General features: G+C 50.4%; 1 protein-coding gene across 1 annotated transcript; it reads right to left on the bottom strand.

The window, feature by feature from the left end:
• Positions 1-3308: 3308 nt before the first annotated feature.
• ASB13 (ankyrin repeat and SOCS box containing 13) lies at positions 3309-12654 on the bottom strand. Its single transcript, XM_026091111.1, has 6 exons — positions 12594-12654; positions 11177-11364; positions 10536-10686; positions 8720-8854; positions 7239-7430; positions 3309-5643 (listed from the first exon to the last, which is right to left on the bottom strand). The coding sequence occupies exons 1-6, from the start codon at positions 12652-12654 to the stop codon at positions 5516-5518; spliced, it is 855 nt and encodes a 284-aa protein (XP_025946896.1). The 3' UTR covers positions 3309-5515.
• Positions 12655-15405: the final 2751 nt, after the last annotated feature.

Here is a 15405-nt window from a genome sequence, read left to right as displayed (position 1 = left end):
CGCTCTCCCTCAGGACAATAATTTTGGCCTCCCTGGTGGCTGCTTGCTTAAATCCCTAAAGTCGCTCGGTCCCGCGCTGCCAGTTGGCAGCCTCGTTCCGATCGAGGATGCAGATTACGAGGCAACGGGAGCTGGCAGGGTTCCCGTGCGGCGCACAAACACACCTACGGCAGTCCATCTAAGGAAGAAACAGAGTCAGGCACAGACAAAAAGTGGTGGAGTGAGTTTTAATCATGAGTAATACTCCGGTCCATTCTCTCCAAGGTTGCCCACCAGGCGCCAGTGTTCACGGCCCCGCACCCTCCAAAACCTTACCGTTACAATGTGCTAGAAATCATTAAAAAAAAAAACAAAAACCAGACAATCGGGTATAAATACAAATAACTTCTTTGTAGCGTGCCGTATCCCTTCAGAAGGAAGGCCGAGGTTTTCCAAGCCCGGAGTCTCGGCACCTAAACCCACGCAGAAGCACCCAAGACATGGCACGTTTGTAGGGCAACAGGTTCTCCCCGTCACCCAAGCGCAAGCGAGGAGCGCGCTGGGACTAGGTCTTGCTCACCCGGTGCGGGTGGCAGGAGAGCGCAGGCTTAAGCAAATATATAAGTAGTCGAGGTTTCCAGAAGTCCTAAGAAATCAGCAGAATTTTATCCACTAAAAAGCCTCCCTTATAACTAGGTACCATGCCACGGATTTAGGCGCCAGCTTTAAGCAACCAGGTTTGAGTAGAACAACCTTGGCCTATCRCTTCCTTAAAAACCCTGTTTCAGAACAGGCTGGTCGCCAACCTCGAGGAGACTCCAGGCCAGGTCTCCGGCAGCTGCAAGTCAGCCGGGAGCCYCTGGACTCAGCTTACAGGAGCCGACCCGGCTCCAACTCAAGCGTATGGGAGAGGCGCCATCTTCTTGCAAGCGCCTGCAAGATCACTTGTTCCCTTGAACAAAAGAGGGAAGCGACGAACAGGGTGCGAGAAAGCTYGGGTAAATGCTCGAGGTCTTCAGTGCTTTTTTTTTTTTTAAATCGAGAGGTAGAACAGCTGCTTCATGCTCGTGCTTGCTCTAAAGGTGATGCAATTGCTACATGACTCGGTTTCAGCCGCCACTTGCGGAGAACACCAAGGTCTTTGTTTGCCACCGCGAGGAGCGGGGCAGCTTTGGGGGTTTGCTAAAATCCCCTACGGGGACCTCCCAGGTGAAGCCGAATGTACAAAGTCCCCCRAAGATCCTAAAAAAAACCCCCTTTGCATTCGACATCTTCCCTTCGTCTCCTCTAAGCCCAGACTGAGGGAGCTACTCCTGCTCTCTGTGCATACCTGCACCTCTGCAATCGGTCTTTTATTCGTGTAACAGGAGAAAGGGTGGCCACCCGCCACCTCCTCCAGGAAAAGTAACAGTTGCTTGCGTTACAAGGAGTTAATTCTTCCGAGTCGCGAGGCCTTTTTTTTCCTGAGGCATCAGCTTTAGCCACACCTTGTTTTTTCTGGACAAACTTCACATAGTTGAGAGAAAAGCTGCTGCGATCGAGTTCCCTTCTTGCAAGCCAACGTTAACAAGCCCTGCTAGCAGCGACCAGCAGCAACCCGGGAGCGACGCTCGCTGTAAGAAACAGCAAAGTCGCATCYGCACCTGGACTTCCCCGAAGCTGAGGCAGCGTCTGGACGGGAGCAGGGGTTACTCAGACCTCTCCGCGTACGCCGGATCTCTGACAAGGTCTGAGGTGCAGGAAGGAGAAACCCGCAGGAGAAGGGAGGAGGCCCGAAACACTAAACTGGGTTCGCAGTTTGGGGATTGCTCTCTTCCTTGGCATCTCGGCTCCAGGAGCCCAGCAAGGGCAGAGATGAAAGCAGCACTGGCCTGGTGGGTTTGGATTTGTTTGCACTGGCTTCATGCCTCGATTTGACATTCAAATTAAAGAGCGAAGGAAGTCAAATAATAAGCAGAACCTGACATAAAACGAAGGGAAGGGTGTAACCCAAGCAGAGTCAGCTGAGGAGTTTCACATAATAATACCCCCTACTTAGACGGTCTCCTTCACTCCCAACAATCCCAAAACTCGATACAAATCCGAGGGTATTTTAGCTGCCACTAAAAAGCAGGGGTATCTAGCATTAACCAGTCTCTATAAACTAGGTGTGAACAGGGGTTTGCTTTTGGGGGATCTTCCATTTTCTCACCCCGTGCCCGGGAGAAGCCAGCCCACGATGGTTTTCTAGGGCTGGCCAGAGGGCAAGTCATCCAGGTGAGATGCATAAAACTTCTATTTCTAGGAGGTAAGGCCATCTTGGACCCTTCTTTTTAGGTATATAAGAGAAACAAAACGCAACCAGCGCAACACGAACCAGTGGAGTCGACTCCAGAGAAGGAATCCAGATGGTGGACGGTCGCCACTACCTTCCCCACCAATACTGCCACTGCCAAAGGGGCGTCCTGAAACCGGGAAGCTGAAGAGCCTCATCACAGGATCCCAGGGATGCAATGACCGACGGTGACTCGCACCCTGGTCTCTGTGAGTCACTCTGAAGACTTCCCTGCCAAGCACAGGGGCAGAAGAGCTCATGTCAAGGCCGTACCGAAGTGAGTCAGTGAGGTACAAAGACTAACGCCCGAACCACAGCCGATCCACGCCTTCAGGACTGGGAGGTCCATGGCTGCCACGCATGGGGAGCAGATTTCTTTGCGTGGGCGGCTCCAGGGAACATATTCCCCAGATAGGGAAGAAATTACTTTATTCAGTTTGCAGTTAAGTCAGGCCAGCAGCAGAGACACTCAAAGCAACCTCCACCAGAGGTATCAGCCACCTCGGAAGCTGGGATGGACTAGCAAAAGCAGAGCTTTCCGTACAGGGCTGCTCCCCGGGCTGGCGTTGCACCCAGTCGGCAAGGCAGCTGACAGCGAGCGAGCGCTCGGCGAGCATCAGGACACGCTTCTCGGGCAGCCTCCTGCTGGCCACGTGGCTCACCAGGCCCGGGACAGGCTGTGCTCAGGTGGTCACAGCTAGCAGCGAGAGAAGTTACCCGTTCAAGCCACGCATAGGGCCAACCTCACCCTGTGGTGGGGATGACACTCCACCTACCTTCCGCAGCTTGCATGAGCAAGTGCCTCCACTGCTTACTCAGGCGGAGGTCCCCTCAGCAATTTACAGGCCAGGACGGACTGTTGAGATCATCCAAATTTGACCCCCAGGCGCCAAGGAACCCAGCTCCCCTTTCAGGGCAACGTTATCGCCAAAACTTCTCGTTCTCAGCTTACTTCGGGGTGGCTGTAGTGATCCCCACACCCGGTTCTCCAGACTATACCTGCTGCAAAGATGACTCAGTTACTCGTGTAGTAGCTGCAAACTGCCACAAAAATTGCAGTCCGAGGTATTAAGGGAAGCCAAAACTCAGTATTGATTTATCTTAACATCCACTTCACTTTACCTTTATTCTGAGCTGTAAAATGCAAGAGCTCAGAAGATGCTTCACAACCAGCTGAGGAATCCCAACAGGGTTAAAAGAACTGAGGACTAGATGGGTTGGAGACCAGATAAGAAACAYTTTAAGAATCTCAGAGGGAGTTATTTCCACTTGCAATTTAGAAATCCAGGAATATACAACTAAATACACAGTAGGTGATCAACAGCCACCTGCCTCAGTACCACAGCACACAGGGGAACGATTTGGGTGTTGTTTTCTAACTTGCTGGTTCTCAAAGCACCTTTCTGGAACRCTTTTCCACCCAGACACAGCAGTAACAAGTAAATCTCTTGCTTCCCAAAGAAAAAACAGCTACTGAACGCGTGTGGCTATTCCCACCAAAACATAGTTGCTTAGCTCTTTCAGTAAGTCCTTACCGAATGTCCGCACCCATCGGCAGGGCCACTTAAAACAGGAAGAAAAATAACCAAATCTTAGGACCTACCATACAGGTGACTTACAAGAGAGGAAAAAAATAAAGATGACATAAAAAGGAATTGGTCATTTTATTCCTGGTGGTTCGAGGAGTTTTTTGGTTTGTTTTTACATTAGAAACTTGGGCGCTGCCTAAGCTGGTGAAACAGTGAAACGGCAGTATTAAAAAAAGCAAACTACCAAGAGATTTGAATTTTCAACTCAGACTACTGATAGGTGTACACTTTCCTAATATTTACTTAACTGTAAGAACGAACACTTTGGACAGAGGAAGCTTTCGTTGAAAGAGTCAATACAAAACCTTTATCCTATCAGTTACAGGGGTGAATCCCACAACAGACATCTCTAGGGCTTCCCTGAGCTTCTTCGCAATTTCACATTTCTGATATTTTACATATAAAAATCCAGGTGGAATTATAAACAGACAATCCCCCCCAAAAGCACAGTCGCAAAAACCTGTCCCAGTTCCGCACGGTATCGAAACGCAAAAACGACAAAAGCAGGGTATGGGGGAGGAAACGAACCTAACCAAAAAATGATAAAGTAATTCACTGGTCACCATTAAAGTGCGTTCAGTCCCACCTCACCTCCCCAACCATGTTCCCCACCTGCTGCGGTGCTACCCAAGGGACGCGACCTCGCCACAGCGGTGTGGCTTTACGGACAGGGTGCTGCGGTTTTGGCAGTACGGGGCAGCAAGCCTGCCACTTATTGCACATAAAACCAACCCTGTAGCCACAGGGGCTCAAAGCAGGTGGAGAAATATTCTTTGGGACCAGCCACGTGGAGAAAAGCCTCCTTAGATGCRCAGACAGACCTGCCTCCTGCCTGGGCTTGTAAGTTAGACGTAGAGCTACTCTGGGGAGCGCTACAGTCAGAGCTAGCTCACCTTCAGCAAGCGAGGAGCACGGGCAAAGCCAAGCCAGATCTATCAGCAATGTGCCCTCACCGCTGGTGTTGGGCCAAAGCCCGCTGAAGCTGACAGAAAGTCACCAACGGGCTCCAGTGCCTCTGGATTAGTCCTGAGCCTGCTGAGGACTTATTCTGCCTCCAGCTAGAGCACCTGGGTCATCTGAGCCTAATCCCTTGACGCCAGGCAGTTATCGCTTGAGTTATTGACACAGAGGTGGGAGCCAGCATTTCTGCGTCAGAAACGTAGATGTCCGCATCTGAGGATATCTAGATCCCTTCGCAGTCAGCGGAGAGACAGAGAGGCCCTCCAAGGGCACCCTGCATCATCCTAACACCGCCATCTAAAACAGGACAGATGAGTCATGCTCTAGCAGCATTTATTTCTCTCCACTGACCGCAAAAGGGAGCCTGGCTAGATCACATGGAGATGTTTTTAGGCTAGAGACATCTAAAATTAGGCAAGATTAATCCCACTCAAAGAGTGAGCACCACAGCCTAGAACTTCAGGTCAGCTCTACACCTTGCCCAAGTCTGTCGTTGTTAAAACAATCAGTGATGGAGAAGAGGAAGGGGTGTGAAGTGCTGCCTCATAAATACTGTTTACACCGGTTTGCTTAAATTAAAGTTTGTTCTTGTGGGGAGGTAGACGAGAAAGAGACAGAGACTTCATACTGTGGCATCTAAAGATACCATCCTTCCTGGTCACCTTGACCCCTGTCAGTTGTACGATAGGTACTGGATCAATCGCTGCGGGATATTTAGCTTGGCAATCTTCTCCAGCGCTCGCTGCCCGGCCGCTTTCCTCACGGTAACTCTGCAGAGCTGCGACAAACTCAGAGGCGTTTCTAAAACGAGAAAAGAGGATCCAAAGTTATCGTTGCAGCTCAGCAGGAGGCTGATCTTTCCGCAGAGCGCAGGCCTCCCGGGAGAGTGACACTCGGCCTTGCTCCCTTTGTCATCACGAACCTGGCGCTGCTTGCAAGGGCGCTAATTCCCACAGCACCCGGGGCCCGGGGAAGGGCATCGCGAGGCTGCCGGCACGCTCTCTCAAGGCTCATCGCACTGCCAATCCCATAACGAACACCGAGCGCATCTACAGCGCCCGGCTCCCGGCTCCCTTCCTCGCCCGCATCCCCCCAAAGACCAAGCGCGTAGGCTGCAGCCAGAGGGGCTCATTAGATCATCCGCTCGCATCCACCGGGGATAGCAAAAGCCTTCGAATTTCCTTTAGTAATGCTGTACTAAGTCTCAGCCATGCCAAATAAAGGAATAAAACCTGCTTCCAACCCTTCTCCTCTACTGCCCTATTTTTTCACCTAAGGATCGCATTAACCCTTGTCACTAAGCAGCCGAGAGCTCACTACGACTCTCCAAGCCCTTTCCAGGCGGACCTCGGTCTGCAGCCCAGAGCCTCGATCCCAAGTGTTGGTGCGCGCACACACACGCAGACACAGAGTTAGGATGAGCCCCCTTGCTCTGGAAGCCATCAAGAAGCTACTGTCCCTACTCCCACAGTTTTGGCAATCGCCAGCCTCCAAGACCTGCTCCTGCCCTGAATCTCTCCTGAACTTAATGATGCAAGTTAAAAACGAACCAAAAAAAAAAAAACAACAACCCCACAGAGCTACTCTTAAAGTTATCGCAATTCTGTTATAACAGTCTGTGTTAAAAAGCAACTACACGTGCAGTTCTGCCAGCAGAGCTGAGGGGGCAGCAAACTCTGGCAAGATACAGTAAGTATTTATGGGCATGGGGGATTCAATCTCTTAACGCAGCTCAGCTGCAGCCAGAGCAGCTCGCTTAACTGAAAGAAAAGAGAAGAAAGAAAAGAGAGAAACAAGTAACTTAGAGGAGAGACTGCTACCCAGAGAACAGGCGTCAGAGGGAGAAGGGGCTGTAGGGTGCTAGCCAAAGGACTGTAAAGCCAGAAAAGATTTTTAGGATCATCTAGAGCAGTGGTTTTGAGCAGGGGTGTGCAAAACTGGGAAAGGTCTGTGAATTACGTCTCTGAGCTCCTCTAAAGGTAACCAAGAGTGTTATCGACTACAAGACATCCTCAAATCTCAGTCAGACGTCTCCTCCAAAATCAGACAACCAACAAAGCTGAAGTTTAACACGTTCCCTAACCCTGCTCCAAATAAAGAGAGTTTTCAACTGGATCGGTTCTTTGATCTCACTTAATGCACCAAAGCATATGCTCACACTAACGTGACAGAGGCCTGAACGCAGCGAGGGCAAGACTTGGACCATTTTACGACTGTCATTAAATTACAGTTAAGCAAAGTTAGCCTATTGTCCAGCTGGATTTACCAAGAACTCGGTACCTTCATAGGAAGATGATCAGGGATCTACAAATCAAAGTGGACCGAGAATCGCTGATATGGAGTAATGGAGTTGGCAGTCACTGAATTCCTGGGGTAGGGGATCATATCTCACTCACTTTCGTAGTACTCAAAGCACTTTGCTGTGGGACTGCTGCTCCAGGTGTAATCTGACGGCTTCTTTCCTCGGTTGTCCCTCGCGTAAATGTTTCCTCCAAATTCAATCAGCATCTCCACCAGATCGACGTTTTTCACTTTAGCTGCATGGTGGAGGGCTGTCTCGTGAAGTTTAGCAGCATTCACATTTGCCCCTGGGACCGGAAAGAAAAACAAATCTGTTCGTGAAAGCCTCACTTGACCCAAACGTGAGGGAAGATTTGGGTGGAGAAAAAAAAATGCCGTTAAGACAAGTACGAGTGGCTAGAATGAGATCCAAACAAAACAGCCTAAACAGGAAACCAAACCACTGAACAAGTTCTCAGTGCTGGCAACGTATCCACTTTCTTCTCTGGCTTTCTGTTTTCCTTACAGAGAAAGGATTTTAGTCTACGTTACTAGGTAAATAAGCCGCTGAGTGGTGACATTCAGAACGGCTTCCTGAACCTGTGCTGTCTGAAGCCAACAGAGCGCCGCTCCCAGTCGTCTCAGAGCGCTCATACTCAGGGTAAACAGTGGCATCTTTGTTAACTATTTTTATTTAACAGAAACGCTCCAGACCTGGGAGATGCAGCAGTTCGCCATCACACGTTACTCCAGGATCAAGCCTTAGTCACAGATATTTTCGCTAAGGAAAATTTGGCTTTTGTAAGTTGACAGCAGAAGGTCCTTCTAATACCCCACAACCGTTCGCGTTCCTTCTCTCAAGCTGATTTGTCCAATAGAGGTGGGCACTGGACTCTCCTTATAATTAACGAAGAGAAACAGGCATTTCTGGGGGATCAATTAATCTCATCTGAAGACAGGTGCCCAATACAGGGAACTGGAGGGAGGAAGATGGGAACAAGCTGGCCAAGCCGTGTGATTTTTAGACAATTAATGTTCAACAAGACAAATCGCACCCTAGGCAAGATCGCTTCCTCGTAAGGATAGGCGAAGACAGGAAGTCCAATTCCAAATTCCTCCCAAATTAGCAGCAGTGAAACTAAGGATGTGAAACCTGAAGCACAGGATATTTCCTTGAACACCCACCAGACTCGTCTTGGCGTAACACTAACCGGATCTCCCAGAGGCACGAATTGAGATCGTCTCTAATTTTCTGTACAACATCAAACCCTAAAATCTCTCTGCTATCCAAAACCATACGACTACACTACCAATACTGAGCCTACGCACCCCAGYTGATACCAGTTTCAGGAAGAAGTTGAAACACTGCTCCCAGGGGCTGAAGAGTTCCGGTTTTTATTAAAATAGGGGAACAGAAGTATTGCTGGAGACATCATGACGTGCGTAGCCTGAAAAATGCTTAAGTGTCAGGCTTTGCTCAGGTAAAACCAAAACCTTTCACCACCGTCACCTACGTCATGCTGCGAATGAGTAAGTTCTTCGACGAGAACTCCACCATCTACTGCCCACCCAGCAGCAAACCCCAGGGCTGCCATACCTGCCTTGAGCAGCAACTTCACGCAGTCCAGATGCTCCCTGGCACAGGCCACGTGCAGGGGCGTCCCAAAATGGCAGTCGTGGGCCTCCAGGTTTGCACCGACGTCTATGAGGAGCTGCACGCACTCTGAGCTACCTTTAGAAAGGGGAGACGCGAGTCAAAAGAAAGAACGCGGCTTGAAACGGGAGCACCGGGCACRCCGACATCAGCGTGGCCTAAGAACTGCTTGTTTAGTATTTGGGTGACGGCTGCAAAATACAAACGCGTGCGTTTAATTCCCCTCRGGCACTAACGGGGCCTCCAAAGAAAATAGGGGATGTCTCATCACTCAAGTCTTCCAAAAGGCAATTGGACTAAAARTGGCAACTTTCCCCCCCACTTTACAGGGGAGGAGACTCCACAGATAATGAAAATATTTCGGATAATACAGGCATTACAAGACAGGCTGAGGACTGATGCAGACACATCCATATAGCTCTAGACAGAATTGGCTGAGCCCAGCAAGGCTCACTTGCTCTCTCTGAGCCAACACGCTATATTGTAGGACCAAGACTGGGACTAGAGTACAAATAATATAGCAACATTTGCGTGACACTGAACTAGAGCTAACAGGCCTGGCAGRGAGTCAGATGAATCAAACCTGAGTCCAAGGCTTTGCACTGAATAGCCTGTGCTTAACAGAGCTGGCTGCGTGGCTGATCCTGCCTTGGGTGGATTAGATCACCTTCAAGGTTCCCTCTAGCCTTATTTTTTCCAATTTTAATATTATGACTTAACAGAAAGCGAGCAGTCATCAGCAGTGAACCTTAGGAAAAACGCTTCACAAACAGAAGCAGGAGACGATGGCTATTTATTTAAATATCTACTTATTTGTCATAAATGTTGTCTCTCAAAGCCTTCACAGTCAAAGGGAAACTCTGTCCATGACAGTATACAACAAAGATGGTGACGGGGAGGAGAAAGGAGATATTACATCTTGCAAAGAGGAAACTGAGGCACAAAACAATTAAGCAATTTGGCTACGATCATGGAATGGGGATGCTGCCTTTCTCACGCCCACGCTTTCCCACTGTTGCGTCCGTGGGAGCGGAAATTCAGAGGTGGAATTATGCCCGCAGCGGAGCAACGCAAGAAGGGCACCTTTCCTAGGCGCTCTGAGCAGACCTGGGGAACACCCCTGTCCCAGCAGCTCCTGAGGTTGCCCCCCATCCCAATCACCTAGATCCTGGACAGAAGTCTCCAGCTGAAAGAGGCTGGGAGAGGGACAAGGAGCGGAACAGTCCCTATCTTCCCATCTCAGAGCTTCCTCCAACCACTGCTGCTGCCACCTGGGCAGCAACAGCAGCTCTGAACAACCAGGAAGGGTCTGGGATGGGACTATCTGTTGAAGACAGTCTTGTGTCTTAATCAGAGGAATTCATCTCACCTCGACTTGGATCAGAAGGAAAGGATGCAAGCTCTCCTCTGCTTGCAGGAGCAAAGCTACTGGTTTGGCTCAAAGTTTTCTCATAGAGTATCAAGAAGTTGACGTTTATCTGCCGAAGATCTTATCCCATGCCCGTCACACGGGATAAAAGCACCCAGCACCCAGCACTGCTTTATTTGCCGGATGCCACAGCGCTTTCCATTGCAAGTTCAAAGGGAGCTGCGCCCACGTAACAGTCATTACAACACACAGCAGAGACAAGCTGACACATTTTCCAGCTGTAATGGTCTCACGAGCAACAAAAGCTTACAGTCGAGTTCAGATTCTTGGCAACCGCTTTTTTGCGCAAGCCCCAAGTAAACATGCACGGAGCAGATGCCAGGGGCTTACCGTTCATGCAGGCTTCATGGAGAGGGGACGCTGTGTAAAGGGGAGGGTTCACCTTCGCGCCGTGGGACAGCAGCACTTTCACGCACTCTATGCTACCCGAGGCGCAGGCGTCRCACAGCGGAGTGCTGCCGTCAATATTCCTAGCATCCACCTTCAAGGCAGAAAAACCGTTATGTACCCACAGGCCGTTGCGTGCCTTGACGATATTTTTGCTTCTTTTAACTCTGTAGAGTTTCCATAATAAAATTAAGTAATAAAAGAAACACAAGAATAAATATAAGCCCCCACAGGAATCCAATGTGTCCCCTGCTCCTCTCCTAGCCCCCTTGGCCTTGGTCAAGAGAGCCCAGGGTGACTAAGCCTCTAGCCTAATGCATGAATGAAGAGCGTAGAGTTAGACAGAGTGAATCTGGATCCCTGGAATAACTTCAGACATCAGGATGAAGTGGGACTTAAGAGAATCTCGTTTTCTCTAGATTAGTTCAAGACTTTCCTGCAAGGGATGGAGTACTCTGGGCTCCTCTTGATCTCAACGCAGGATCAACGTGCAGTAAGAGCTGCATAACTAAGACCAAAGCTACAGAACAGGAGCTTCGTGTCCCGTTCTGTCCAGGCCCCTTGGCTCAGAGCTGAATACGAACCTGGGCCCCTGCAGCCAGCAGGAGTTTGACGCACTGCGTCTGCCCTCGCAGGCTCGCCTCGTGCAACGGGGTGATGGAGTCGTAGGTGACCGCATTGACGCAGGCTCCGCTCTCTATCAGCTGCTGCAGCTGTAGGATTTCTCCCCGCCTGGCTGCTTCATGAACCGGCGTCCGATCGGCCCAGAAGCCTGGAGGGAAGAGGGGAGGGAGGAAATAAAAAAAAAAGCAGAATGAATGAGCTTCTGTGCTGGAAAAAAAGCAGCTCTGCCAGAAGCGGAACATGGGCTGGCAGCTTGGAGACCTGGGAATAAGAAGCTTATTCCTCACTGCGCCCCCAACTCAGTGTGCGATTTTAAATTAGCTGCTTTGCTTTCCCGGGTTCCCCACTGAACACTGACCTTGGAGGGACTGTTCCTGACACTGGATTCTCTTATGATTGGTGCAATGCTTTGCAGTCCTTGCTTGAAACTTTTATCCAAGTACAAACCATTAGCAGTATTCAGATATTTAGGTCCAGACTCATCCCACATAGCTCTTAACTGTTTAGAGTTAGAGGCACCGTTTCTCTTGGCTCCATCTACAGTCACTGGAAATGGACGCCTCCAGAGAACACTTCAGTACATCTAAAAACTATCGTCCAGAAATGCCAGTCCCTCTCAAAAGCCAACAGAGCTTAGACAAGTTAAGTTCCTAACTTAGGCACTTTCGTTGAGTATCTGCATTTCTACAGGGCAAGTCTGGGCTTTGCTTCCCAGCACAAACTGACACTATCATCTCCTTTCAGGTGTGTTTTTTGCTTACCAAGTTAGCAACGAGTGAAGAAGAGTCCTACGTATTTTCACACAACCTTCAACAAGATAAATCCATCCTCTCTGTAAAAACACGTGCCTAGATACTCCGTAAAAGTAGGGTTTATACAATTCTTCCTAGCCCTGGTCAACCAACGAGTGGTCTTTGGCTTTGTCTTCAGTCGTGAAAAGCTGCATGGTCAGGCACTTCTGGTCACCTCCCTGCCCTGACGTGGGGGGACAGCTTACACACCCAGCGCGCTGCCATGGACGGATGCAGGCTCTTCAGGAAGGACATACTGGGATAGAGAAGAGAGAGCAAATGGGATGCGCAGAGCTCTGCCTGGGGACGGATAAGGGATCAGCCAAGAGCTGATGGGTCAGGATCAGGGGGCAGCCCAACATCAGGAAGAAGCAGACAAGGTCTTCTTCAGACAACTGGAAGAAGCCTCACATTCACAGGCCCTGGTCTATATGGGGGACTCTAACCACCCCAATATCTGCKGGAGGGACAAAACAGCAGGACACAAGCAATCCAGAAGGTTCCTGGAGAGCATCAATGACAACTTCTTAACATAGATGACCAAGGAGCCAACAAGGAGAGGCTCTMTGCTGGACCTCATACTTACAAACAAGGAAGGACYGGTCAAAGATGTGAAAGTTGGGGGCAACCTTTGCTGCAGCAACCATGAGATGGCGGAGTTCAGGATCCTGCGAGGACAYAGCAGGGCAGAAAGCAGATAACAAGTGAATGTCACCCCTATCTTTAAGAAGGGCAAGAAGGAGGATCTTCAGAACTACAGGCCAGTCAGCCTCATCTCAATCCCTGGGAAACTGATGAAGCAACTAATACGGGACACCATTTCCAGACATGAAGGACAGGAAGGTGATCAGGAGTAATCAGCAGGGATTTACGAAGGGGGGATCATGTTTAACCAACCTGCCAGCCTTCCTACGGTGAGACAACAGGCTTGGTGGACAAAGGAAGAGCAGTGGATGTTGTCTACCTTGACTTCAGCAAGGCTTTTGACGCTGTCTCCCCTAACACCGTCACAGACACGCTGATGAAGTGCAGGCTAGATAAGTGGTCAGTGAGGYGGAGTGAAACCTGGCTGAACTGCCAGGCTCGGAGGGTTGTGATCAGTGGCACAAAGTCCAGCTAGAGACCAGTGACTACTGGTGTTCCCCAGGGATCAATACTGGGGCCAATTCTGTTCAACAYCTTCATTAACGACCTGGATGAAGGGACAGAGTGCACCCTCAGCAAGTTCGCAGACAATACAAAACTGGGAGAAGCGGCTGATACACCAGGTGGTTGTGCTGCCGTTCAAAAGGACAGGCTGGAGAAATGGGCACARAGGAACCTCATGAAGTTCAAAGGGAAGYRCCAAGTCCTGCTCCTGGGGAGGAAYAACCCCAGGCACCAGGACARGCTGGAGGCCAACTGGCTGGAGAGCAGCTCAGAGAAGGACCTGRGGGTTCTGGTGGAYAAGYTGACCATGAGCCRGCAATGTGYCCTKGTGGCCAAGAAGGCCAACGGCATCCTGGGCTGCATAAGGCATAGCACTGCCAGCAGGTCAAGGGAGGTGAAATTTCCCCTCTGCTCAGCACTGGTGAGGCCATATCTGGAGCGCTGGGTCCAAGTCTAGGCTCCCCAGCACAAAAAAAGACATGGGACCTGCTGGACCGAGTCCAGCAAAGGGCCACAAAGATGATCAAGGGACTGGAGCATCTCTCATACAAACGAGGAGAGGCCGAGAGCGGGGACAGTTTAGCCTGGAGAAGAGAAGACTGAGGGGGGATCTTCATTTACCAGCATAAAGCACTGAAGTCATCCCAAACCAGCRGTTATGGAAGATGCAGCAGACTTGATAAGATTATACAATGCAGAAGCCCCTTTTATGACCATCCCTTGAAAGGGAATCATGAGTACTGGCACTTTCACAGCACATGATACGATATAATCTTATTTATTTACTTGTTAGCTCCTCATTCCTTTTGCCTATATCCCTGGGCAGGATATTTTGTCTTCACTGGTGCTTCTCCTGGTTTATGCCAGGAAAAGCAAGAAGAGGAGGAGTCCAAATGAGGACGGAGCCCTTGAATTGTTAGCTGCTGAGCAGCACCAACGCTGCCAGCAGCGGGACTAGGAAGGCGATGAAAAAGCTCCGGCAGCATCTCATTAAAAGGCTATTATATAATCCAAAATCAAACACGTGAACTGCAGGATCCTCAAATTTCTTCTCTCCTACTACGCAATTCCTTTATGCAGCAGGGTCACAAGGGAGAGATGTAATCAGTCATCAGGGAAGGGGCTCAGGCACTGTGCAGCTTCTGAGGTACCTTCTGATAGGGCTCTTTGCACGGCACATCCCAAAATATACGGCAGGACCCTGGCTTCCCTCCTGCGCCCTGGCCATCCAGGCCAAAGACAGCTCACCGATCCCACCTCAGCTCTCACATCCCACCAGTCAGCTGCACGAGGGGCTGTGGAGCAGGAGGAGACTGCAGCCAGGCCCAGATCTCCTGCAGCTGCAGAGCAGCATTGCTGCAGCTCACCGGGCAGAGCCCGCTGCGCGAGTCTCGGGTGCAATGCAGGGAATCAAGGGCTCCAAAATTGCTGCGTTCCTTACGCAACCAGAGGGCATCCCTGCAAGGTGACCTTGGCAGTGCAGCACAGCCTACACCAGCTGTCTTTGTGGTGGTCCATCTACCTGGGAGGCTGCTGGACCTGGCCCAAGGCTCCCAAGCACCCCGCACTGTGGCAGGTACGTGATATTTCGGGGGCACGGTTTCTCAGCTCCCGTGCAAGCCGTTTGGTTATCTCAAGCCCCGCTTCTCCAAGGCATATCTTATCTTGTAGACAGCAGCTCACAAAAGATCTCATCCCCCCCCCCATCTTGTGCCCAGGAAAAAGTCCCAAGTCACTCCTCAGGGAAGAGCCATCCCCTCTCCTAYGGTGCCAGCAACACCTCTTTGGATCAAAAACACATACGTTTGTCAAGGAACACAGAAGCAGCCTCACCTTTTCCCTGGAGAGAGACACCATTTGCCTCCCCCCAAATCGTCCAGCCCTCCTCCCAAAGCACAACGCTAAAATTTTGGCCTTCTCCATGCCAGCCCCAAAGCAAAACTCTTTCCTCCTCCAGTTCCACTATCACCTCTTCACCGCCTCCAAAGAACGGAGACGTCTCATTTATCTGTACACACAGATCAATCCTGCCCCCTCAGGGCACCCAAAACCCATCTCCCCATCGTGTTTCCTCGCCCTCCTCACTTCTAAATCAGCCCCAGAGATCCCCTCCGCCCTTTCRCGGACACCTCTTCCACGCTTCCCAAACCACACAACTGCCTTACATCGCGCACCCTCATCCTCCACGCCAGCGTGCACCCACGCACCCCTCTCCCCCCCATCCCCAAACGTGTGCCACTCTGTCTCCC

The sequence above is a fragment of the Apteryx rowi genome, unplaced genomic scaffold (genome assembly GCF_003343035.1).
Source record: "Apteryx rowi isolate R43461 unplaced genomic scaffold, aptRow1 scaffold_9, whole genome shotgun sequence".
Lineage (NCBI taxonomy): Eukaryota > Metazoa > Chordata > Aves > Apterygiformes > Apterygidae > Apteryx > Apteryx rowi.
This window is presented reverse-complemented; position numbering and strand designations above follow the sequence as displayed.